The sequence below is a fragment of the Heterocephalus glaber genome, unplaced genomic scaffold (genome assembly GCF_053883595.1).
Source record: "Heterocephalus glaber isolate CG9 unplaced genomic scaffold, H.glaber_assembly_v1.0 deba00001553, whole genome shotgun sequence".
NCBI classification, from domain to species: domain Eukaryota; kingdom Metazoa; phylum Chordata; class Mammalia; order Rodentia; family Bathyergidae; genus Heterocephalus; species Heterocephalus glaber.
In genome coordinates this window covers 2,695,374-2,721,254 of record NW_028258344.1, presented here as the reverse complement: position 1 = coordinate 2,721,254, position 25,881 = coordinate 2,695,374, and the positions used below count along the sequence as shown (strand labels likewise).

The following is a 25,881-nucleotide window of genomic DNA, read 5'->3' as shown; positions in this document are numbered from 1 at the left end:
CACTTCCTTGCTGCTTGCTGCCTTCTGCGTGCCCTGCTTTGCCATGGATTGTTTATCCTCTGTCATGCCCTCTGCCATTCCTCCCTGTCTTCCTCAGCCAACTACGGACTGAAACCTGTATAAACTGTGAGCCAAATAAATTTTTCCTCCTTTAAATTTGGATGTTGGATATTTTATGTCGGCAATGAGGAAAGTATCTAAGACAATACCTATATATGTATGTATTAGAAAAACCATAGTATATGTAAAAATGTTATTCTATTCTTGGATTCAGGCAGCCGTTAGAGTCTCGGACTTAGTACTCCACTAATAAGGAGACAGACCACTGTACTTCTGTTCAGAGAAGGTGTGAATATACATGGTTGTCCACTAGAGGGCACTATGTGCATTAACCTCTAAAAAAAACATGAACCTAATTTCTAGCACAAACGTATTTGTGTATTAGAAAAAAAAAAAAAAAGAGAGAAAGAAATGAATGAACTCTAAAACAATAAAAAATTATTTTAGTTTTACATCAACTTCTGCTTTGTAATATGGTTGTAACGCTTTTGATATCTTCCACAAGAGCACATAATAGGGAAAATGACAAGCCAATGTAAAATAAAAATTTTACTAGACACAAAGGACATTTATATTGAGGGGTGAATACACCAAAAAGCATAACAAATACTAGCACATCTGCACCCAATAACAAAGGTACAAAGTAGCTGAAGCAAAGCTGACAGAATTTAAGGGAGAAGTAGATAATTCAACAATAATAGTTGGAGACTTCAATACTTCACTTTAATAATGGGTAAACAACTAGATGGAAGGCTAATAGAGAATTAAAAGACTTGAAAAACAATACAAACTACACAGTAAGTTGCTGACTTAGGAACATTTGATTTGTGAGCTTTCACAGATACAAATAGATCTCACATTTTTGAATGTTTTACATTGCACATTTGTGTCAAAGATGTACAAAACTCACTTTGACAGACTTATGAATTAAACTGACTTATGTATGTTCCCCTGAAACAGAACTCATTTGCAAATTGGAGACTTACTGTACTTAATAGTTATATTTAGAACACTTCAACAACAGAAAAGTACAAATTCTTTTCAAGAACTTCTACTAGGGTATACTGGGGACCCCTGAAACATTACTGGAAATCTCTGCAGTAGGCTCCAGTCTCCTACTCAGTGTAGGATGCAGGCCTGAGGGGAAAAAAACCCCTAAAGAGAGAACTAGAAGAGACAGAAAGTGGGGTTCCAGGATGAGTGTCAGTGGAACTGACAAAGGCACTGGCCAGTCCAAGCCACTGATTTTTATTAGTAATCAATTGGAGTAAAGGTAAGCTATGTGCAAGGGCAGAACTATGTGAGGGGTGCACAGTCATGCAGTTTCTATGGAAATTAATGTAGGCAAGGCTCATAAAAGACAAGACAAAACATTCTTGAATTAGGAAAAGAATAGACAAAATATATGGTTGTAATTAGAAAACTGTTCTTCCAGTCAAGGTTTTAGTTGTGGGAATGGAATTTGGGTGTGAGTTACCCTGACCTCAGCATATAGGCTTTGGCCAGACTCACTTCTATAAACAAGCCAGTTGTGGGGTTAACTCTTCTCAGCCTGCTTTGGGGCATAATCAATATTGCAGTCTCCTGCAGGGTGGATCTATGGCAGGCTATAATATATCTCAACAAATTTAAAAGATTCAAATCATACAAAAATATATTCTCTATCTATTGTGGAATAAAATTAAATAGAGAAAAATATCCAGAAAATTCACAAATATGTGGAAATTAAACACACACCTTTCTGATCAAAGAAGAAATCACAAATTAATTGGGAAAATACTTTGTGAGGAATAAAAGAAATCAAAACTTACAGAATGCAGGGCTGGGGATTTAGCTCAGTGGTTTCGCCACCTGCTGCGCAAGCACAAAGACCCGAGTTTGATCCCCGGTACCGAAAAAAAAAAAAAAACATTTACAGAATGCAGTGAAGGCAGTGCTTAAAGAGAAACATAATAATAATACCTGTATCATAACAGTATAAAGATATCAAGTTTCACTTCAAGAAGCTAGAAAAATAAGAGCCAGAAAAAACTAAAACAAGCAGCAAGAAAGAGAATAAAATCAGAGTGAGAAAAACAATGGAGAAATTCAACAAATCCAAAAATCCAAAAACTTAGTTTCAGGAAAAGGCTAAAAAATTGACAAATCTATAACTAAACTCAGAAGCAGAAGAGATCAAATTATTAAAATAAAGAATGAAAGATAAGATATTAAGAGAAATAAAGATGATTATAAAAGAATGCTAATATCAATTATATGGAAACAAGATAAATGGGTGCATTTCAAAAAAGATATAACTTATCAAAACTTATTGAAGAAAAAATAAAAATCTAAACAGACCTGTAACAAGAAGATTGAAGTAGAAACTTACAAACAGTTCTACACAGATAATCCCAGAAACAGACGGTTTCACTGGTGAATTCTTCCAAACATTTAAAGAAGCAATAGCATGAATTTTTTGAAAACTCATCCAGAAATTAAGAGATGAGATTTCTTCATAATCCATTTTATTGACTAAGTATTACTGATACAGGGGGAATAGACGCAACTCCCAAGCATTATACATCACGTACAAGTGGAACATATACATAGAATAAAAAGATGGCTCAGCATTAAAAAGTTAATCAATGAAATATAACACAGTAACTTAATAAAGGAGTAAAACTACATGATTATCTCAATAGATGAAGAAAGCATTTTATAAAAATCTGTCACCATTCCATGAAAAACTCTGTGTAAGCTAGAAAAAGAAGGGAATTACTCCCCATAACAAAGGACATCTATGGAAAATCCATAGCCAATATCATACATAGTAGTAAAAGAGTGAAAAATTTTCCCTAAGACCAGGAACAAGACAATATTTCCTTTTATCCCATTTATTTCACATTGTACGGGAGGTTATATCCAGTGTATTTGGGCAAGAAAAAAATGAAAAGAAAGTAAAAATGACCTCAAAGAACACATGACCTTGTAATTTTAAAATCCTAAGGAATCCACAAAATAGCACTTAGAACTAATAAATAAGTTCACCATAGTTGCAGGATGTGAAATCAACTTCCAAGGCTGTTTCAGAAGGATGAGAATGAGGTGACGCTTTCCCAGAGCAAAGGAACCACCTAGCTGGTTTGATTTTAGGCTCTCAGGCCTTAGGCAAATGGGGTTTTCCGTGTTCTGCAGCAAAGCATTGCAGGACTGCCCTGGGCTTGGGCTTGGAGCCAAAGCCTCACACTATTTGAGGCAAAGGTGCCCATGTGGATAAAATGAGACAAGCATGTGAAGATTTTGGCACCAGATATTTTTTAAAATTAATTTTATTGTTACACTTTAGATACACATAATGATCACATTCATATAAAAAAACACATCTTCTTTATTCATTCATTTATTATTTATTGATGGGCACTTGGGCTGTTTCCAGGACTTAGCTATTACAAATTGTGCTGCTATAAACATGGGTATGCATATATCATTGTGATATGATGCTTTTAATTTTTTGTTTTTTGGTACCAGGGATCGAACTCAGGACCTTGTGCTTGTGAGGCAGATGCAGTGACACTGAACGAAATCCCCAGCCCAATGCTTTTAATTCTTTGGGGAAGATACCAAGAAAGGAAATACCTAGGTCAAATGGAACCTCTAGTTTTAGTTTTTTGAGGAATCTCCATATCAATTTCTACAGTGGTTGCATCTACACACCCACCACCAGTGGAGAAGGCTTTCTTTGTCCCTATAGCTCCACCAGCATTTGTTATTGGTTGATTTCTTGATAACAGCCATTCTTTCTGGAGTGTGACGGAATCTCAATGTTGTTAAAATTTGCATCTCTCAAATGACCAATGATTTTGAGCATTTTTTATATATTTATTTGCTGTTTGTACTTCTTCATCTGAGAAATGTCTCCATTTCAGATGCCTATTTTTGGACTGGGTCTTTAAGTTTGGGGGGGTTAATTTTTTGAATTCTTTATATATTCTAAATATTTGTCCCTTGTCTGAGGAACAGCTGGCAAAAATATTTTTCTGTTGGTGGTTTCTTTTGCTGTCCAAAAGCTTTTTAATATGTTGAGATCCAAGTTGTTCTTTCTGATTATTCCTATGCAGTTTGGGTTTTGTTCATAAAATCTTTGCCTACCCTATGTCTTCAAGAGTGCTGCCTCTTCTATCTTCCAGCAGATTTAGTGTTTCTGTTTTGATACTTAGATCTTTGATCTATTTTGATTTTAGTTTAGTACATGGTGAGAGATATGGGTCTAGGTTTATGAGCCAGGCCCAGAACCACTGAGCTAAATCCCTGGCCCAAGGGTCTAGGTTTAATCTTTGGCCAGCACCATTTATTGAAGAGGCTATCTTTCTTCCAGTGAAGGTGTTTGCTCCTTTGTTAAAGATAAAGTGGCTGAATGTGTTTGTTTGGAGTTGTTTCTATATCTTCTAATCTGTTCCACTGATCTTTGGTCTGTTTTGTTGTTGTTGTTGTTTGTTTTTTTGTCAGTATCATGCTGTTTTTTTCCCTTTTTTATCATAGTAGATTTGTAGTATAATTTCAAGTCAAGGATTTGGTGCCTTTGGCACCAAACATTGATGCAGTGACTTGAGCTTTTCTAACATAGATATGGTGATTTTGTTTTTTAATCAAAAGCCAAACAATGTATTGGTTTTCTGGTTGATTGCCCATAAACCTTTGTCCTATCTACCTCTGTATCTCTAGCACTTCAATAATAACTTGCACAAAATAGCTACTAAGCTGGGTGGGGTGATTACATGCCTGTTATCCCAGCACTCAGGAGCTGAGGCAGGAGGATCACCGTGATTTCAAGGTGAGCTTGGGCTACATGGAGAGTTCAAGACCTGAAGTACATAGCAAGACCCTGTCTCAAACAAACAAACAAAATCAAAATAGCTATAAAATTAATATGAATAAATGGAAGAAATACATGAAATCAATATTATTTGAATAGTGGATTCTAGGTAGTGGTATGCTTACTCTTGCCTAAATCTGCAGCCAAGTGTCCTTTTGTTCCCTTAAACTTTTCATGAGGTACTAGGCTATAAAGGTGCAATGATGAGCTTTAATTCAGTGAAATCTAGGTTGAATCCTGGATTTGCCACTTAATTAGAGGAAATATTTTTGAGCATAACTGTGCCAAACACTAAGCCAACATTTAACTTATATTGTCTCATTTCATTTTAATCTCTCTACATTATGAGGCATGCACTATAATAATCCCCATTTTATATATAAGAAAGCAAAGACTTGGAAAAGATAAACATTTGTCTTAAAGGTACTCTGGCAGAGTCAAGATGCAAACCCAGATTTAATTCCAGCTTTCTTTCCATTGGCCATTTGAACTATTTCAAGCTATATGACACTTTCCAACCTTTGTGCCTCCTTTGTAAATGACTAAAATACCTGCTGTGTCTGAGTTAACTAGTTCATTCAAGTAAGAAAATATCATCAATATTCTTTTAAAAAGTAAGAATCTTAAAGTAAACATAAAAATTATGATGATTCTCTGAAATAGAACTTATCAACACCTTTTTGTTCTCTAGTCCTCTGGGCATTTACAACTTCAAAATCAGGTGTTTAAGATTCAAAACTGCACTTCAGTACCAGACAAACTGTACTTGCAACCACGTAACTTTTTTATCCTATAGCTTCAAGAGAATATGGCTCAAATGTGAATAGACAAATTTCCCAAGAGTTAATTATGAAAGCTCCAAATCAATCATAACAAGGTTTCATCAGTCTATTCCATTATGGTCTGGTACCTAATGCACCAGGGACTATGTTAAAAACACAGAAAGAGTTCTAAAAACCTTACATGAAACTTTATGCATTTTACTCATGATTAGGGCATAATTCAGGTATTTTCTTGCAGTGTATTAATAGGTTTTTTTTTTCTTTTTTTGAGACAGGGTCTTTCTATGTAGTCCAGGGTGGTCTTGAATTCACTATGTAGCTTAGGCAGGCCTTAAACTAGTGGAAATCCTCCTGCCTCAACTCCTGAGTGCTGGGATTACAGGTATGCACCATCACACCTGGCTGTTAATAGTTTTGTTAACTATAGCATGCATCTGAATTCCCAGGCCCTGGATTAGAAGGAGCATATTAGGGCTCTGGTAGTGCCATTTGTGAAAATGTAATAGCATTAGTGACATTCTCAGGAGGAAAGACATAAACCATATGTAACAAGAAAAAAAATACAAAGTCAAACTCTCTCTCTCTCTCTCTCTCTTTGCTGAGGCTGGTCTGGAATTCACTTTGTAGCACAGCCTGGCCTTGAACTCACAGCAATCCTCCTGCCTCACCTCCTCAGTGCTGGGATTACAGATGTGGGCCACAACCCCTGACTTCAAGCCTCTCTTTTTCTGTGTCTCTCTCTCTCTCTTTTTTTTTTTTTTAATAGAAAAAGATTATAAGTGAGGGAGTAGAAATAACAGATTGGGAAAAGGGAAATTTGGATAAAACCCTAACAATCAGGTTTCATTTGAAAGAGTTTGTGGTGTCCTGGAAGCAGATGAAGGAGACAGGACATAAGGAAGTTTTTCTGAAGCTGTGAATGTACTCTCCTTTGCCATTTTGAAAATTTTTTCATTTTGACATAATTATAGGTTCACAGGCAGCTGCAAAGACCGTATTGAGAGTTACACAGTGCTCTTTGCTTTCCATTTTTGTCTGTTTTCATTTGCCTGGGAGGTGACATTAGAGGGTTAATTATTTGGTTACTGTATTAGATTGGCATCTTTTCTGACTGTGATACTATGCAGTGACTGGCCACATAAAATTTCAGTTCTTTATGAATCACACAAAAAAGAAAACAGTTTATTAAGAAAACAGTTGAAATACTGTATATTAAATGTGTACAAAGAACTAAAAAGCCTAGATTCTGAGAAAAATCTACATGCTGCTATAGAATGATTGGTGCCGTTGTTTACGGTCATAAATCATGTGATAAAAGATTTGCGGTCTCTGTTTATGGAAGCAAAACATTATGAAATAAGCCTATAGAGTCTACATCCAAAACTTCAAGTGTCCAAAATCTTTTGGGCATACATTAATTAATTTTCCTCATTCCTCCTCTGATCACCAAAGTTGTCCTCTTTCCTCAGTAGCTCTGCACCTACTGTTTTATTTTATTCTTTACACAAATCTTAGCATCTGCCTCCCTACTGAAATAGTCTCTATGACAGAAGGAGATTATCTTACTGAGTACAATACAACCAGAATACCTTGGAAGAGTTCTTAGAACTTAATGAATGTCAAATGATATGTATGTGAAGTATGTGGGCTGAGGCTGTAGCAGCTATAGCTCAAAAGCAGAGCACTTGCCAAACATGCACATAGAACCCTGGGTTCAATCACCAGCACAACAAAAAGCAAAAACAAAAATTATGTCAAAGTTTGGAAGGATATATGCCAAAAATTTTACAGTGGTTACCCCTGAGTGGGAATAGTATAGGACATAAATTACAAATTGATAGTCACTTTCCACCAACATTTGCTTCTGTTAGTCTTACATTATTTGAAATAAAATATACTACTTTAATGATTAGAATTATTAATAAACATTTTAATTACAAATATGATTTGTAAAGTCTGGATGCTTAAAACAAGCTGTGCTTTACCTAGAAGATGCATTTATATGGAATATTTTCTTAATGATGTTAGGTAACATGTTAGCGTCTGATTTGATAAAAGCAATAAAATTTGCTAAAGAATGTGATTTGCAAAAGCAATAAAACATGAAGAAAGTGAAATATTTCCCCACTTCTTTTTTTTTGAACTTTATCATACTCTTTCTGGTAAGTTCTTTAAGTTAATTCCTTTAAGGCAACAAAATAAAATTGTTAGTTTGGTGAATAACATACTTGCTTTTGTTTAAACTATATTTTAAATCTTTGTTAGATATATTTATCTTGAAGCAGTTTATTTGTTCTTTTTATAGACCCCACCCAACTTTAATATTAGCTGTTGTCCCCAGGTCTGAATGTTGAGTCAACATATGCTTGAGAAGACCTTTAGCTTATCAAGTACTGCAGGTCTCTGGTTGTTTTGGAACCTCTTCTGATACTAGGATTTAGTTCAAGGCCAGTTAAAACTACTTCTTTTTTTTTTTTTCCTAATTGGTTGGACAAATGATTAATTGCTTTGGCTGCTAAAGTTCAAGTTATTGGATCAGGTTTCCATGTACATAAAGAGCTTGACACTTTGTTCAGGTACATCCTTCCCTTTCTAACCATAGGTTCTCCTCCTCAGGAGTTTTGCACAAGATTTGCAAAATGATGACTATACATATGATCTGGGGAATTGGTGTAGCAGTATGTTGCTGTTTATGGCTTATTTTTGGAATAAGGAGAAGGTAAGGACAGTTCTTTAAATTTTCTTTTAGCTCATTTATCTAGTGTTCTTTTACCTTCATTACTAAACAATAAATTTGGTTTTCTGTACTTACACACTTTAATATTGTTAGACAAAAATGTTTATTTTGATTTTAAAAGTGCTTTTTTAAATTAAATCTACCAAAACAAATAATGATAGCTTCCCTGTTCAATACTGTTGATCCTTTTACTCCTATCATTGGGAAAAATGGTTAGCATACAGTAGTCAATCAAGAAGTGCTTCGTAAACGCAAGGATAGATAGATAGATGGATTTAATAATTATTTTATCCAACATATCATGTTACTAGATTAATGAAACCCATTATTTTAGTAAAAGAGCATGGCCCCATGAACAAAAGAAGTATTTATAAACTAGAAATATGAAGTTTGAAGTCAGCATGGAATTTTAAAACCTGGTATAAAAAGAAACTAAATATGTCATTTTTCATATCTGTTATACATTTATGTCTCACAGGAAAATAGGTGAGCCACCTCTGGAGAATGGGCTGATTCCATACCTGGGTTGTGCTCTGAAATTTGGGGTCAATCCTCTTGAGTTCCTCAGAGCAAATCAGAGGAAACATGGTCATGTTTTTACCTGCAAACTAATGGGAAAATATGTCCATTTCATTACAAATTCCTTGTCATACCATAAAGTGTTGTGCCATGGAAAATATTTTGATTGGAAAAAATTTCACTACACTACTTCTGCCAAGGTAACTTCTTTTGCATGTATACAAAATTCTGTTTGTTTCCTAGTTTTTTAAAATATAAGTGCATTTAGTAATTTTCATATTCTTATATTGTAGGATAGAGGTGTTGAGAGTTTCCTATTGTGGAGATTCTTAGATATATAATAAATCACAATAGACACAGCCTCCTACTAATATTTAAAAATCCACAATAGTTATAGATTTGTCATTTGTTGACTAGCTAATGAGGGCAAAATAAAAATTAAATTCTTTACTTAGCCAGATGGAACTGTATTAAAAGCCAGGTACAAACTCATCACATTAATGATGTCTGCACAGTGTGGAGACACTGTGCAAGTGCATGGGTAAAAGTCAAAATTCTACAGTTGTTTTACCATTCTCAGGCCGTTTTGTCAAGGAATCAACTCTGACACAGAGAAAACAATTAGTTCTTACTGAGTTTCTGCAAAGAATTATTAGACATAGTCTTTGCCACAAAGTGGCTTAAAGTCTGTTAAACTGCATTTATAAAGAATACAAGACAGAACCAATGACTAAAAATATTATTGATTAATTAGTACCAAATTAGTGTGCAAATAAGTGTAAGTAGCATGAGAAACAGGTGACTGGAAGGGTCCCAGGAAGTGCCACTGAACAGCAAGGATTTAAATTTGGCTTTAGTGAAGTTTATGGCTTGGCCGTTTCTTTGAAAAGTGCTATGAAACTGTACATGGGAAGGCCAAGCAGAGAAGGATAAAAGTATCTAACCTCTTCTCCCCCAACCCCTTTTTGTCCTCTTCCTTTCCTCTTACACATTTTACTTGCTGATAGGCATTTGGGCACAGAAGCATTGACCCCAGTGATGGAAACACCACTGAAAACATAAACAGTACTTTCAACAAGACCCTGCAGGGCAAAGCCTTGGATGCTCTCACGGAAGCCATGATGGAAAACCTCCAGTTCATTCTGAGACCACCGGTCCCTCCCACATCGAAGAGTGCAGCCTGGGTGACCGAGGGCATGTACTCCTTCTGCTACCGAGTGATGTTTGAAGCTGGGTATCTAACTCTCTTTGGCAGAGATCTTACAATGCAAGACACACAAAAAGCCCTCATTCTCAACAACCTTGACAACTTTAAGCAATTTGACAAGGTTTTCCCGGCCCTGGCCGCCGGCCTCCCCATTCGAGCGTTCAAGACAGCGCACAAGGCCCGGGAGAAGCTGGCGGAGGACTTGCGGCACGACAGGCTCCGCGTGCGGGCCAGCGTCTCCGAGCTGATCCGCCTGCGCATGCACCTGAACGACACGCTCTCCACCTTCGACGACGCTGAGAAGGCCAAGACGCACCTCGCCGTCCTCTGGGCCTCGCAAGCGAACACCATTCCTGCCACTTTCTGGAGCTTGTTTCAAATGATTAGGTGACTATCAAATTAACCGTGTCCTTATTCTGGTAGGAAGCCCAAGTTCAAACATTTTAACTTAAAAAAGGCGGGTAGTACTTTCTCATGCCATCGATCAAGGACGTAAAGCCTGTGTACCTAGTCAATCCTTACAAAAATGGAACAGAGTTTTATAGAAAGAGGCCCAGATACAGGGAAGTTCCTGAAGCCACAGAGGTCGGCTGGGCTGACCCTGGATCAATTCAGGCCACCTGGCTCAGGGCCTTTGCTCTTAACTCCCCATGATTCCTCACAAAAGCAATTTAAGTCCATGAGTAGTCATGAAAATATTTTTGACTACTGACTTAAAGACAATAATCAGCACAGTGATCATGCCTTGTTCATTTGTGCATTCGTGGTTTTTTCCCCTTCAATTAATAATCGCCGTCTTACCGTTCATTTGATCAGAATGAATTCATGTATTCCTGGTAAGGTTACATTAGTTTAATATATAGCATAGCCATATTTTATGACAGTCACAGAAATACTTTTCAAACATTTGTGGGACTCAATTTGCTGAATTTACATAATATAGATCCATATAGGGGCACTGAGGCTTCAACAAACTTCCATGCACTAAAATAAAACCTAAAATTATAAATATCAATTCAAATTCAAAATTCAAAATTATAAATGAAAAAGCTGTTCTACCTAAAATCGTGGTATGAATTTTAAGAGTCAATTTAAACTTCCATTTGGACACTCTACAATTGTCATCTCAGTTACAATTTTCCTTCTAATGGTTATTACTCGTTTGAGTGTTTCGTGCTTGCTTAGGGTTTTTCATTAATACACATGCGAGCACAGTTTTACTTTTATGTAGCAAAACCCTAAGACAATTCTTGCCAGAATTGAAGACAAAGCCCAGATAGGGTATGAAGGGTGGGGAATGTCCTCTTCTCACCTTCCCTGTTATCTTGACTGCCTTGCTGAAATAAGAGAAGATGCCTGTTGTTTGCAGACCTCCAACTATGGGAAATTTATTTTCTTTACATCTTTTCTTTCCTCTTAACTTTCAATAGGAGTCCTGAAGCAATGAAAGCGGCTGCTGAAGAAGTGAATAGGGCATTGGAGAGTGCTGGTCACCAACTCAGCGTTGAAGGCAACCCTATTCATTTGAATCAAATGCAACTGAATGACTTGCCAGTACTAGGTGTGCTTGCTACGCCACATTTCATGTACTGTCAGTAACTGTCAACAACTGTCAATGTATGTTATGCACTGATTTCAAGAACTTACGTTAAGTATTTTATGTGGTTTGGCTCTCTTCATCCTCACAGCAATCCTATAACTGAGGACGATTATTATTTCCATATACCAAGTAAGGAAAGAGGCACCCAGAGGTTAAGTTGTTGCCTAGGAGTGATGGTGGAACCTATGGCAGCATCAATATGGGATTCTTGATCCTCTGCTGTCTCCTTCACCACTAATATTACAGTTAAAGGGAGCATATAATGTATCTCCATGAAATAGAGTGGGGCTGAGAACTACCATCAGCCTCAATTAGCTACAGAGGTGGTAGGATTGAAGGTTGTTTGATTTTTTGCTTTTCTATATTTTATTTTATAGAAATATAAATGTACTATGTGTTTTAGTAAGAGTCTAGGAAAGAATCCAAGGAAAGAATCCAATCCATGCTTTTAGGGGAAATCTATCTTATTAGAAGGGATGAAAATTTCCCAAGAAGCTAGGGTTGTAGTCTGACCTTGGAGGCTTCAGATGTGTTACTTATCTTTTGGGACTTTTTCTCATTTGTAAATGGAGTGCGGATCTGTATTTTGTATGATATGATTTTGTTTGATATGATGAACACCTGAAAAATGACAGTCAAAGGATAGAGGCTGTAAGGCCAGGCTGGGCTTCTCATGAAATCCCTAAATTCTCAAAATATTTTTGCTTTTTGTTTATGTTTTTGTTTTCCTTTTTTGGTGGGTCCCTTTATGCCTTTATCCATTATCAGAGCATTACCATACAGCATCAGATATTGTACAGATAAAAATGAGTGCTTATTAATACTGAATTGAAGTTACACAAAGCATCCTGAAAATCATTTCTATATAAAAATAATATCAGTATATTAGACCTCAAAAGTACTAAACATTGAATGATTCACATAAAAATTCATTACTGATGTTTCTAAGTTTACTAGCTGTTCAATGTCATATAGAAATAAGATTATTGCCAGGTATAGTGGTGCACACCTGAAATCCCAGCACTCAGGAGGCTGAGGCAGGAGGATCACTGTGAGTTCGAGGCCAGCCTGGGCTACACAGTAAGTCCAAGACCAACCTGAACTACACAGTGAGATCCTGTCTCAAAAAAAACCAAAAGAAAATGAAAGATTATTTTCAAGTAAAATGATGTAAGTGGAGTTCCCACTGACACATAAGAATGTATCTTTATCAGTTATTAATTCAGATGATCAGATTAAAAAATACATTCAGACACAATTGAATCATTGATAATAGCATCATTTTAACAGAAAAAAGTTTGGGAAGTTTATATGTGGCCAGCTTCCTATTTTCTGTTCATCTTTGTGTTATAAGCTCCCAGAAATATTTCAGACACTTTATTATGTGACCTTGAAATATTTAAATTGTTCTCCTCTCCTTTTCATCCTTCTTTGAATTCTTTTCTTTCTTTTTCTCCTTTCTTTAAAAATATTTAGATAGTATCATCAAAGAGGCTTTGAGGCTTTCCAGTGCCTCCCTGAATATTCGGACAGCTAAGGAGGATTTCACTTTGCACCTTGAGGATGGTTCCTACAACATCCGAAAAGATGACATCATAGCTCTTTATCCACAGTTAATGCATTTAGATCCAGAAATCTACCCAGACCCTCTGGTAAGTGACTGCTTGTCAAAAAGTTGCGTATCTGGGTGATATCAACTAAAGTCTAAATAAGAAGGGCATCTACAGTTGTAGAACTGATTAGATCATTGAAATGACAGACATTGTCCCCTTATGTCAAAATTCATATATTTTGGAAAATTTTTAATTTTTAGTTTTAATATTTGTCATCCTATCATCTCCACTATATTATGTTTGCAGTCATCAAATAAATCTGCCTCCTTACTTTTCCTTAAAAAGTACTTGTCAAATCCATGAAACTGGAGTTTAGTATACTGACTTTCAGTTTGAGTGGAACCATTCTTGGTAGTGCTTTTGACCTAGGAACTCATTACCAGGCAGGAGAGAAGGTATCTTAAAGCTTTCTTGGACCACCAATTAAGCTCCTGTCCCTTATTACTTACTCTCTCATTCAGTGTACGGTATTTGCTATATCACTGATGGAGAAGATTAAAAAAGAAAATTCCTCTTTGGAGCTTCCAGGTCAAGAAAGAGAGATACATTCCTTCAAAGTAGCTTATAGACATTTTTTTTTTTGTATTTTTATTGCAGACTTTTAAATATGATCGGTATCTTGATGAAAACAAGAAAACAAAGACCACCTTCTACAGCAATGGAATCAAGTTAAAGTACTACTACATGCCTTTTGGATCGGGAGCTACAATATGTCCAGGAAGATTATTCGCTGTCCAAGAAATCAAGCAATTTTTGATTCTGATGCTTTTGTATTTTGAACTGGAGCTTGTGGAGAGCCAAGCTAAATGTCCCCCTTTGGACCAGTCCCGTGTAGGCTTGGGCATTTTACCACCATTAAATGACATTGAGTTTAAATATAAACTCAAACATGTTTCAATGTGTGGTTAGCAAGAGGCACTAGATGATGTTATAGGACTGCAGTCTACCATCACTATGCAGTTCCTAGAGGTGAGGAAGGGGTTCAGCATACTTAGTTCTGCTCACTGATGTTTGCCTGAGCATCTAACATTTTATTCAAGTTTTCAGATGCTGCCTCAGACTGTGATAGTGAAAGAACTAATTTCTAGGAGCACAATAATTTATTCTCACTTGCATAAGTCAATGGATGTTCTTATACCCAAGGACCAAAATTCATTAGTTTCAGAGAAAAATGCATTTTTTTTTCTTAAAATGAAGATATTCCAATTGGCAATTTTTTTCCTAAGGAAATTTATTTTTTATAAAAATCACTCAACTATTAAGAAAAAGGTTCAAATTCACGTTTTAGTGAAAAGGCATTATTTTTGACTAAATAATGAGGTTCTTCGGGTGTGAGCATATATTATCAAAGATATTTTGAAGGGTTATATTATGTCTTTTATTAAAAAGGAAATATGTTAAAGTTTTTTCTATATCCAGTATTCATGGCTTTTTAAGTGTTTGGAAAATACTAACAATGGTTTTGATATTTTTCCCTTTATTTTTAAATTTATTGTTGCTGGAAACTGTTACATCAGGCTTCAGCTGTTTCATCTGTACCTTGATTCTTTATCAATAGTTTTTTTTTCAGAGATTAAAAATGTCCTTTTCTGTCATTGGTAAATATGCATCAGTGAAAAGAATGTAGCTCTTATGTGATACATTTTAACTAGTGTGAGAAACTGAGAGTGTAAATAAGGACTAAAAGGATTAATAACTAATAATTGATACTTTGAAATAGGAAAAGGTCCAAAGGGGTAGGGGTGGTGGGAGGGGAAGGGGAAAGGAAAGAATGGAAAGGAAAAATTATGAGAAAAGAAAAAAAAATGGAAATGAAGTATGTAAATAGGGAAGGGTTTAGGGGTGAAGGGCGCACAGGTAATGGGGAAAAAATGACAACCAAGATACATCATGTACAGGTATAAGCACCCAATGATAAATGTAAATATATTGTATACCTAAAATGTACCAATAAAAGAATTTAAGAAAACAAAAAACAAAAAAAAAAACTGGATGAAAATGACCATTTAAAAGCATTTGTTATGAAACGTGCAGAATTTATTAAGTGCAGCTTGATATTATGGTTTATTTAAATATCTGTTATCTCCAAATGACTGGCAGTTAAGGAAAAATAATTAAGGCTATATGATAGTGTTTAAAGGCTGTGTACAACAATGCTTTGGTAAAGTATTTTAAGTGTTAAGAGTTATCAGCTTTGCTATTTTTATTGATATTTCCATATGTATTTATATGTAGATTATATTTATCCTCTTTCTTGTACTACATATATTAAGAAAATATTGTCACATTTGATAAACTTGAAATTATTCTTCTTAGAAATAAAAGTATACATGTATGTGTTTTAAATCTTGAAATATTTAGAATGCTCAAAACATTCACTTATTAAGCTTCAAAAATTTTATTGAAGATTCATTCAAAATATTTACATTTCCAAAATTTAAAAAATATTCAAAGTAATCATTCACTCAAAAATCTCTCTCATGTTACATAAAATTCACTTAAAATTTTTTTGCTGTGCTGGGAACTGAACCCAGACCTTTGTATATAGTAGGCAACTGTTCTACCATTGAGCTACATACCCAGCTGTCATTGAAAAAGAATTTAAAAAATATTTTTATTTAGTACTACTATGAAATTATCTCTTATGTAGGTTACTTTTCATATCAAGAAAATTAAATTCACTAAGATAAGGGTCAAGACCAGCAAGATTCTGTTTTATAGCAACCTGTTATAAACTGAATTTGTAATGCAGTTTTCTAATAAATTTTATGGTTATCTCAATGCATTCATATATCTTTCTATATCTTTATTCTTGTACAACAGAGGTTAACAATTGATAACCTGTTGACCAAAGGTGCCCCTTTCTCTGTTTTTGAATAGCTTGAAAGCTAAAAATGGTTTTTACCTTACTAAATAGTTTTTTTCCCCATTAAGTTTATTGGTACATTTTAGGTATAAGATACAGTTACATTCATCATTGGGATCTTGTACCAACTATTACATGAGTATCTTGGTTCTTATTTTTTTCCCCTTCCCCTGCCCTCCCTTCACCCCCTCCACCCTTCCCTATTTGCAAAGACTTTGTTTCCATTTTTTTCCTTTTCTCATATTTTTTCATTTCCCTTTTTTCCTTTCCCCTACCCCTCCCATTTCCCCTGCTCTTTTAGACCTTTTCTTCCTATTACACAATATCAATTACACATTTCTAAAATTACAATATAAAGATCTAGGAGACATTACCACAGATTTTACAGAATTTAAAAGGATATAGAGAGCATATTACAAAAATCTTTGTTTAAATAAATTTGACAACTTCTAAGAAGTACCTTTGAGGAAAAATTAATGAAACTAACTCTGGAGGAAATATAAAATTTGAATAGCACCTATTAAAGAAAGTATATTCCTAGCTTGAAAACCTACCTATATGACAACAACAGGCTCATATACATTTTAACTTATAAATTATATCAAACATTTAAAGCAGAAAAAAGAAGGAACACTTCTCCCCTCATTTTAGGAACTCAACATTGTGCTAATCCTAAAACTGGATAAAGATAATAGAAGAAAAAAGTATGAACATAGATAGAAATTCGTTTAACAAAACAAAGTCTTAGAAGTCAGATCTGGCAGTATGTAGGAAGTGGTTTTATTAAAGGGATGGCAGTGTGGGTTCAGCATTGGAAGATCCACCCGCAAAAGTTATCATTTTAACAGAGGAAAGGAAAAAGCCATATGATCCTGTCACTAGTTGGAGAAAAAGTATTGGACTAAATTCTACAGCTGTTCATGGTAAAAGCTATCAGGAGACTAGAAGGAGAACAAAACCTTCTCAACAAATCAAAGACATGTACTCTATACTTCCAGCAAAAACGCCTTATATGAATGGAGAAGATAAAATGCTTTCTCCCTAAGATGAGGAACAAGGGCAGATATGCCTACTCTTCTTTTGTCCATTAAACTTTGAAACATAGGCCTAAACCAAAATAGTCTGGCAATAAAATGACGCCAAATGAGGATAGGATTGGAAAGGTAGACGCAAAATCTTTATGTGTAGATGAAATGATCATCTACAGAGAAAATACTAAGAAATCTCTAGGAGCCCCTAGAACTTGTAATTGAATTTAGCAGGATTAGAAAACACAAGGTATATATAAAAATTCAGGTCTGTGTATACTTGCTATAAATGAAGAATTGGATATTGAAATTTAAAAGTTGTGTAGGAGTACAAAGGACCTAGAAAAGTAAAAAGAAAAAGAAAAAAAAAGTGTTGGAAGACATTTAGTACCTAATTTTAAGACTTCCTCTAAAGCAACAGTAATCAAGGCAGTGTTGGTTTAAGGAAAGACATGCAGATCACTGGAATAAACAGAGAATCTAGAAATAGAACCACATGTATATGGTCCACTGAATTTTGAAAGATTATTTAACAGTAACATTTTATAGAATATAAATTTAATTCAAGAGCCAAGGAAAAGATAGTGTTTTCAGCAAATGGCACTAGAACACCTGGTATCGTATCTGTATACAAAAAATTAACCTCAACCCTCTATTTCCATACGTAAAAATATCTTGAAAGGATCTATGAACCTAAACACGAAAGACTAAAACTATGAATTTTAAGAAGAAATTATAAGGGAAAATGTTTATGAATTTAGGGTAGGCAAGAACTTCCTAGGATACAAAAAACTGTATAAAAGAAAAAAAAAATGATAAATGAGATTCCATCAAACTTTAGAACTTTAAATGACATCGTTAAAATGAAAAGTGGTCCTTAAACAGACTATATTTACAATGCATATAACCTATGACCCAGAATATATAAAGAACTCTTACAGCTCATTAATAGACAATCCAATTAAAAAGTAGATACAAGAAGATAATAAATAGCCAGTACAGCACAAGGAAAGGTGTGCAACTCTAGAATGAGAAAAATACTAATCAGTACAATAACAGGATTGAACTATACATTCATTAGGGAGATGAAGTTAAAAGTTTTAAAAGCTTTGTCATGACTTTTTCTTTTTGTTGGATTCTCCCCCTTTGCATTTAATTTGTCACACCCAATGGATTCATTCTGCTGGGCTTCCTGGGGTTGTGATCCTCGTTGTCTTTTCCTAGTCTAAAATTTTTTGGAGTGCTGGTTTGGTATTCATGAAGTTCCTAAGGTGCTGTTTATCATGAAAGTATCTTTTTTCTCCATCAATTTTGAAAGATAGTTTTGCAGGGTACATCAATCTGGGTTGGAGGCTGTTTTCCTTTAGGGCTTGAAATACCTCACTCCAAGCTCTTCTTGGCTTGAGGGTTTTCACTGAGGAGTCTGCTGTGATTCTGCTGGGCTTTCCTTTGTATGTGATTTGTTTCTTTTCTCTCACTGCTTGTAGAATTTGTTCTTCTGTTTGGTTTCTGGAATCCTAACTATTATATGCTTATGTGTAGTTTTTTTTGATGAAGACTAATTGGAGTCCTATATGCCTCACTTATCTGTATGTCAAGTTCTTTTCCCCTACTTGGGAAGTTTTCTGCCATCACTTCTGTCAACAGCTTTTTTATGTCATCTGCACTCTCTCCTATTTCTTCATTGACTCCAATCAGTCTTATGTTATTCTTCTTTGCATCATTCAGCAGCTGCCAGATTGATTTCTCGTGGTCCCTTACAATTTTAAAGCGATTTTTCTTTTCCTGGTCACTAATTGCAAACTTATCTTCTATATCTGAAATTCTGTCCTCACATTGACTCATTCTGCTGCGTAGACTTTCGGGTGTTTTTTTTGGTACTAGGGATTGAATTCGGGACCTTGTGCTTGTGAGGCAGGCAGTGGAATCACTGAGCTAAATCTCTGCCCCAATATGAGTTTACAGTTCTGTTTTTTTTCTTTTTTTGGTACCAGGGATCGAACTCAGGTCCTTGTGCTGGCAAAGCAGGCGGCAAAACCACTGAGCTAAATCCCTGGCCCCTGCTGTGTAGACTTTCAATGGAGTTTTTATTCTCCTGGAAATCTGTTTGTATCTGTTTTATGGATTCCATTTGTTTCCTATGTTGAGATTCCTTCATGTTCCTCAGTTCCTCTATTTTTTTATCTGTGTCCTCTCTAGATTTATTAATCATGTCTTGCACTATGTGCACAATCTCTGTTGTTATCTGAGAAATTATTTCTGATTTCATTTTTTCCAGATCCTCTTTTGTTGCCAATTCAGGAAGTCCAGGTGGTTGAGTATCAGATCGTTCCATCTTGTTTCCCTTTGGGGTTGCTGTAGGTGATCTGGAAGTCTGTTTTTGAGGCTTGTTTACATATCTCCTCATTTACATGGGGGAGAGGGGGAGGTGCTGGCGCCTGGGCGGCTCATCTCCTCTGCCCTAGATGTAGTGGAATGGCGGCTGGAGAGCCTCCTCCTGGTCGTGGGGATTGGCTCACCTTCTCTGCTCTGGGAGCAGTGGAGTGGCATCCAGCCTAAATAGTTTTTTAAAAACTCAAGAATAATATTCCATAGCATGTGAAAAGTACATGAAATGCAGGTTTGCACATATATAATTAAAGTTTTCTTGGAACACACAGCTTGCCCAGGAGTCTGTGCCCATATCTATGACTGATCTTGGTACATCACTGCAAAGCTTAGCTGCAACAGAGACTATCGATGCAGAGCATAAAATATTTAAAATCTTGTCCTCCCAGAAAACATTTGCCAACTCCTATTGTACAGCAATATCCAAAATTATTTTTATCTTAATTTTACTTTTGAAAATGCATTGGTATATGAATTTTTGAAAAGCACATGAAGGGAATATATTTTAAAAGCCATGAATATAATTTTATCTCAACTATATGGAAGACTAAATCATTCCTATTAGGAAGGTTATTTTATCTAAAATTGGCCCCATATTAAAAATAAAATTTTAATAATGTGTTGTTTAAATAGAGGAGTTTAATGATAAATTTATTCAGGGTTACTGTGGCCTAGTTGTACACTCAACATATCACATGTTTCATCTCATTATGTTTCTTCCTTTTGAGCCTTTTATTAATATTACCTCTATATTACAGAAGGAGAAAATGGGACTCCAGAAAAGTAAGTCACCGCCCCTAACTCACAATGCTATAGCTAGTGGAAGAATATTAGAACTCAGGTATTGTTCCTCTTAGGATTGGGGTCAGATATTTTAGAGGCAGTGGATTAAGGTTATAGCCTTTGTCTCGTTAATAGGTGATGGATACAGTTTCTCCCGAATGCCTTCTTTATTGCATGTTGATTGATAACAATTCAGAGGATCTGACCTATAGCCTGAGGTCAAAACAGCAGCACTGATGCTTCTTGGACCCTCATAGACTATTGAAATTCATCTAGTGTAAGCTCTCATTTTGGTTAGAAAGTGATATTAATGAAAAATAGTTTTCTGTGCAAACCTTTAGATGAAAATACCTTTTCACCCAATATTCAGGGAATGACACCCCCCCCACACACACACTATTTGGCAAGATTAATGTTGAGAAAAGGTTCAAGAACACACTGGACATGCCACTCTCATCTAGACTCAGCAATTGTTCATTTGTGGTCATATTTGGTTTCACTCAGAAAGATGGTTTGAAAAGTGATTTTAGTTACATTTTTCACTTATAATATATTTTCCTCTTGGGTTGCTAATGTGATGTTTTTAATCTCTGGCTTCTTTGACCCTCTGGAGAAGAGGAAAGGGAAAAGTTTCTAAGAGGAAGGAGATGGGGGTTTGATTATCTTTTCTCCACTATCACCAACTAGATATAAACTGTTTCTTTACTCCTCTGGCAAAAAAATGAAATTCATTTAAACTTTACTAGAAGAAGAACCTGTTGTTTTTAAACATGAAAATATATATATACATGTAGGGAAATATGTACTGGATGATACTTCATTTATGTTTCTTAGAATGTGCTAGTGAGAAAATGGTTAGGATTAAGGTCGGTGACCTCAGTAAGTACAGCCCTGAGGGCAGTTGGTGCTCCAGGTAATGGGTGTATATGACAAGGGCCATCTGGATGTCCCTGAGGAGGAAGGGCAGTTAGTTGTTCCAAGAATGCTTTGGTCACGGAAACATGACCATAATGCAGGGTCAGAAGAAACCTGGTTGTGTTTTTAATTCATCCTGTTTTTAAAATGATTCCAAAGAATACTTGTTCTCTCAGGAGAGTAATTTTATTTTATTCAACTCTACAGCCCACTAACGGTCCTAACTGGTGTCTTACAAATTGGTATATTAGGATCTTGAACAGTTGAAAGCAATGACAGAATAAATGATTTATGTGGTGGCTTTCCTGAACTCTGTTTTTCTTTGTAGTCCAAGCTCCACCAAGTTGTCATGCTTTGTTTGGCTGTTTTACTAGCAGACCTTATTTTGCTTCTCTTTATTGATCTCCCTCCCTATTACAATATTGGGAAAGAGTTACATACACACAGAATCAAGAACACAGCTGGCCTATGCTCAGGCCTACACTGAGTGATAAGGCAGTCTTACTATTTACTGAAACAAAGTAGAGGTGGCAAGGGCCTCAGCAATGTGAGGAATTAGTTAAGCAGGTTGCAGATGGATCTCAGAGACAGAAGTAGGCCAGAAGAGTGCGTTCACAAGGCAGGAAGTGGAGCAGAGGCCAGGTGGGAATAAGACAGAATCCTCTTTGTCATTAATTTCTGAATATCTTACTTATTCTTTACTTTTTTATTAAGTGAAGTTTCAGAACTGTTTAGCCTGCTGAGGGTCTAGACCTATTTTTCTATTTATAATAAGTCCTTTGCTTGCTGAGACAATGAAGGAACCCACTCAATGTACAGTTTTCTAGGACTGGAAGATGGATCCATAATGTTGGCCACCTTTCAGATTTCTCTCTTTTAGTATAAGTACGTCAATCTGTTTGTCTCAAATAAAGCTTATTGCCAAAGAAATAACATCAAGATTTATAATTCCTTCCAATTCAATTATGTTTAGAAAGTGCCCAGTGAATATGAAGTATTTTCCAAAGATTCACTTGTGAGTTAAATATTTTGTGAGAACATATTTTGTGAGAACATATTTTCCTGAAAAAACTATGCTACATATGGGAGTTACACTCCTGGAGCAGCAGAACAAAAGCCAATGTAATCCATAGTATCACATAGGTCATACTCTTTTCAATAATTTTGTAATGCAAAAAAGTGAAAATACTGTTGAGATATTTACATTTAAATTAAGATATAGTTTCAATTTACTCTGAAAATAAATGTTTTGCAAAGAAGGCAGGCAGGCCAGGGATTTAGCTCAGTGGTTCCACCGCTTGCCTCACAAGTGCAAGGTCCCGAGTTCAATCTCTGGTACAAAAAAAAAAAAAAAAGAAGAAGGTAGGAGGTAGAACGTAAAAAGAGTTTGGAGCTATAGTCTAGGAATTTCAGCGGAGGCATAGGAGATCGCTTTGAACCATAGCATCTGCAAGTTATAGATGGAACTAGCTCATTTATTTTGTAGCTGGAGAAAATGAGAGGTAGGAGGTTATTTCTCATTTTACCTCAAAGCTTACCCATTGATTTCCTTTTCTTTTAGCTGTGTTACTAATGGTGGGAAGGTAGAGTGAAAGGGCTAAGGGAACCTTTAAGAACTTGAAAAAATGAGAAAGAATAATGCATTAGTTTGTGAGTGCTATCCTAACAAAATACCACAGACCAATGGCTAAAACATCAGCAATTTATTTTTTCTCAGTTGTAGAGGCTGGAAGTCAAGCTGCTGTTGGGTTTGGCCTTTCCTGAGGCCTCTCTCCTTGGCTTGCAGATCGTGCTTTCCCACATGATGTTTTCTCTCTGAGCATCCCTAGTGCCGCCTTCCTCTCCCCTCCCCCCTCTTCTTCCTCTTCCTCCTCCTCCCCCTTCCCCCTCCACCTTCTTCTCCTCTTTTTCTTCTTCTCATAAGAACACTAGTCCTGTTAGATAAGGCCTCCACCTTTGTGATGTTGTTTAACTAGAAAGACTGTTTAAAGCCTGATAAGATTTGCATGTGGTTTGCCCCCCAAAGGTTCACGTGCTGGAAGCTTGTTCCCTAGTGTGGAGGTGTTGAAGTGATGGAGACTTGAAGTGGTGGAATCCTGAAGAGTGGAAAATAATTAAGTAATTGGGGTCTCTAACCTCAGAAGAGGTTAATGCTTATCTCCTGGAGTGAGTTAGTTTCTGGAGCGTGAGCTGTTATAAGAGTGAGCTTGACCTATGAAGCTCCTGCTGTTCCACCTCACTATGTGAACTCTCTTTGCAATGCTCCTGCCATGCTAACATCTGCCATGAGTCCCTTGCCAAAGGCTAAATAAGTGGGGTCACTCAATCTTGGGCTTTCAGCCTCTAAAACTATGAGCCAAATACTATAAATCTTTTCTTTATAAATTATCTAAGTTGATGTATTTTATTATAACAATAGAAATGGACTTATTCACAAGCCCTGTTTCAAAGTATGATCACGTTCTGAGGTATGAGGGTTGAGGGCTTTAAAATATGAAGAGGACACAGTTCAGCCCATAATGAGTAGAGAAAGAAAGGAAGAAGAAAGTTAAAGAGGATGTAGTGGAACCAAAGTGCCAAGTGAACGGGGGGGGGGGGGAAGCAAGCAGTGATTGGGAAGAAGAGCAGGGGAGCTTCTGAACGGAGAGGGAATGGAGTGCAAGGACCCTGAGTCATCCTAACCTGTCATGCACGTACATACGCGCACACACACACACACACACACACACACGTGTTTGACAGGGAGAAGTTGGGAGAATGACTTAAAAGTCTCAATTCTCATCATCATGAATTTCACTTTTACTTCAGGGCTCTCCGTACCAAAGCCATTACACAAAGGAGACAATTTTATCCCATTCTAAATGTCTGGTTTGAGCTGTGAATTATCTTTGGGTCCAGCCTTAGAACAGTCAGCTAGTCAAGATGGCTGTGCAGTCCCCAAGGAGGCCATACCTCCCAACATTCCCTCAGATATGGCAAGCAGAGAACAATGGCCAAGGGATTCCTCTCCTCCACCCGCAGACATCACGACCCAGAGGACTAGTCATAGAATTCCTCCACCCCATTCATAGGGGAGCTTCAGAATGGCTGTGAACTGGGACTACTGTGTTCACTCTTCCTAATTCCTTATGGTTGTATTTTATTGCACTTATCTACTTCTATCCCAGGCTGGTTCATCAGCCAACTGTATGGGGCAAACATTGCCTCTTTAGTGCTCCGGATCAATAGGAGGCACCTGAGCTGGTGCAATAGCACACATCTGCAATCTCAGCTAGCTGGGAGGGTGAGGTAGGAGGATTGTGAGTTCACGAAGGCATCTAACTGACAGGATCCAAGACATTCAGAAAGGTGGATACACTCTTTAGGGTGTCTCCATTGGAAGGAAGCGAGTGTCCTATGAGTGAGAAGAAGACTGGGATTGCCACAAGATCAACTGGTGGGTTGTTCCTGTGGGTGACAATGCTGTGTGTTTTCCAAATCCCATTTCCCCACCCCTTTCCTAGGTATATCAGAATATTACATGGCCTGACTTTCCTTGCAGTCAGAGTGGGGCCAGTGACTAGGTGGCTAACAGGATGATGCCGCTCATGCTGTAAGTAATTCTCAGACTGGCCTTTACTAACCTTCCTCAAGGTCCACTATTTCTCCTTTCCTTTGCCCTGGAGACTTTAGATCTTGTGTTGGAAACATCAAAGCTCCTGCCTTTCAGATGGAGAGGTGCCACCTGACTCTCTCTGGGGGTGCAAAACTTTTACTCTGCTGTCACTGAAACTTGGCATATCCATTTTTTTAATATTAAAATTTTGTCTTATTGTTTTCTTTGTTCATTTCTCTTCTAATCTTCCTGGATGTTTACTTTTATAAGGATTAAAAAAATAATTCCACCCAGTCCTCTGTGCTCATTCACTCCCAATAACCTATTGCATTTGGAGCTCTCTGAAACTTTGGGACACCTTCACAAGTGGGTGCAATGACTATTTTGGCTCCCAGATCTCAGTCTGCCTCTGTATGCTGCCTTCAGCTGTACATTCCAAGTCAAACTAAGAGGTGGGGTCAGCTGCACAGCTTCCCTGGTAGCCAATGCGTGAGGGGATACAGAAAACACTGAAATGCGAAAAAGGGGTGAAAATCACATTTATCAAAATCCTTTAAGGAATATTTTGAGCAACCCTGTGGTATGGGGGTAAGATAAGACCCCCAAGGGGCATATTCCAGTAATAGCTGAGGTTTGCTTAATTGCTTTCTAGGGAAAGAATTGTGCCACCATAAGACCCGGGCCAATGTGCTCATGAGAGGCTGTCTCACAGCAATGGCCCTTTTCTGCCTCTACCACTCAGTGCTTTGCCATCTTCTAAATACTTGTATGAGACAACTTGACTTAGTTTGATCCTGGTTCTTCTTGCATTGTGGCCAACTTATTCAGTCATCAAAACAGTCCAGCAATAAGGAAGATATAGCACAAATTCTTAATAAATTAAGTATGGAAAAACCATACCTCAACATAATAAAGGTCATATGTGAAAAGCAC

At 36.6% G+C, this 25,881-nt stretch overlaps 1 protein-coding gene across 8 annotated transcripts in view; it reads left to right on the top strand.

Annotated features, from left to right (window-relative positions):
• The window catches only part of Cyp7a1 (cytochrome P450 family 7 subfamily A member 1), a 51,116-nt gene extending 35,397 nt beyond the window's left edge, over positions 1–15,719 (top strand). For 2 of the 8 annotated variants that reach the window (XM_021256095.2, XM_004842151.4), the window contains exons 2-7: positions 8,314–8,416; positions 8,913–9,153; positions 9,961–10,547; positions 11,591–11,721; positions 13,237–13,412; positions 13,971–15,719. In XM_021256095.2, coding sequence (XP_021111754.1) covers positions 8,337–8,416; positions 8,913–9,153; positions 9,961–10,547; positions 11,591–11,721; positions 13,237–13,412; positions 13,971–14,282 — 1,527 coding nt within the window. In that variant the 5' untranslated portion in view covers positions 8,314–8,336 and the 3' untranslated portion in view covers positions 14,283–15,719. Of the gene's footprint in view, positions 1–8,299; positions 8,417–8,912; positions 9,154–9,960; positions 10,548–11,590; positions 11,722–13,236; positions 13,413–13,970 lie in introns of all 8 variants that reach the window. The other 6 variants (XM_087190344.1, XM_087190343.1, XM_087190347.1 and 3 more) reach the window with 3 other exon arrangements.
• Positions 15,720–25,881: the final 10,162 nt, after the last annotated feature.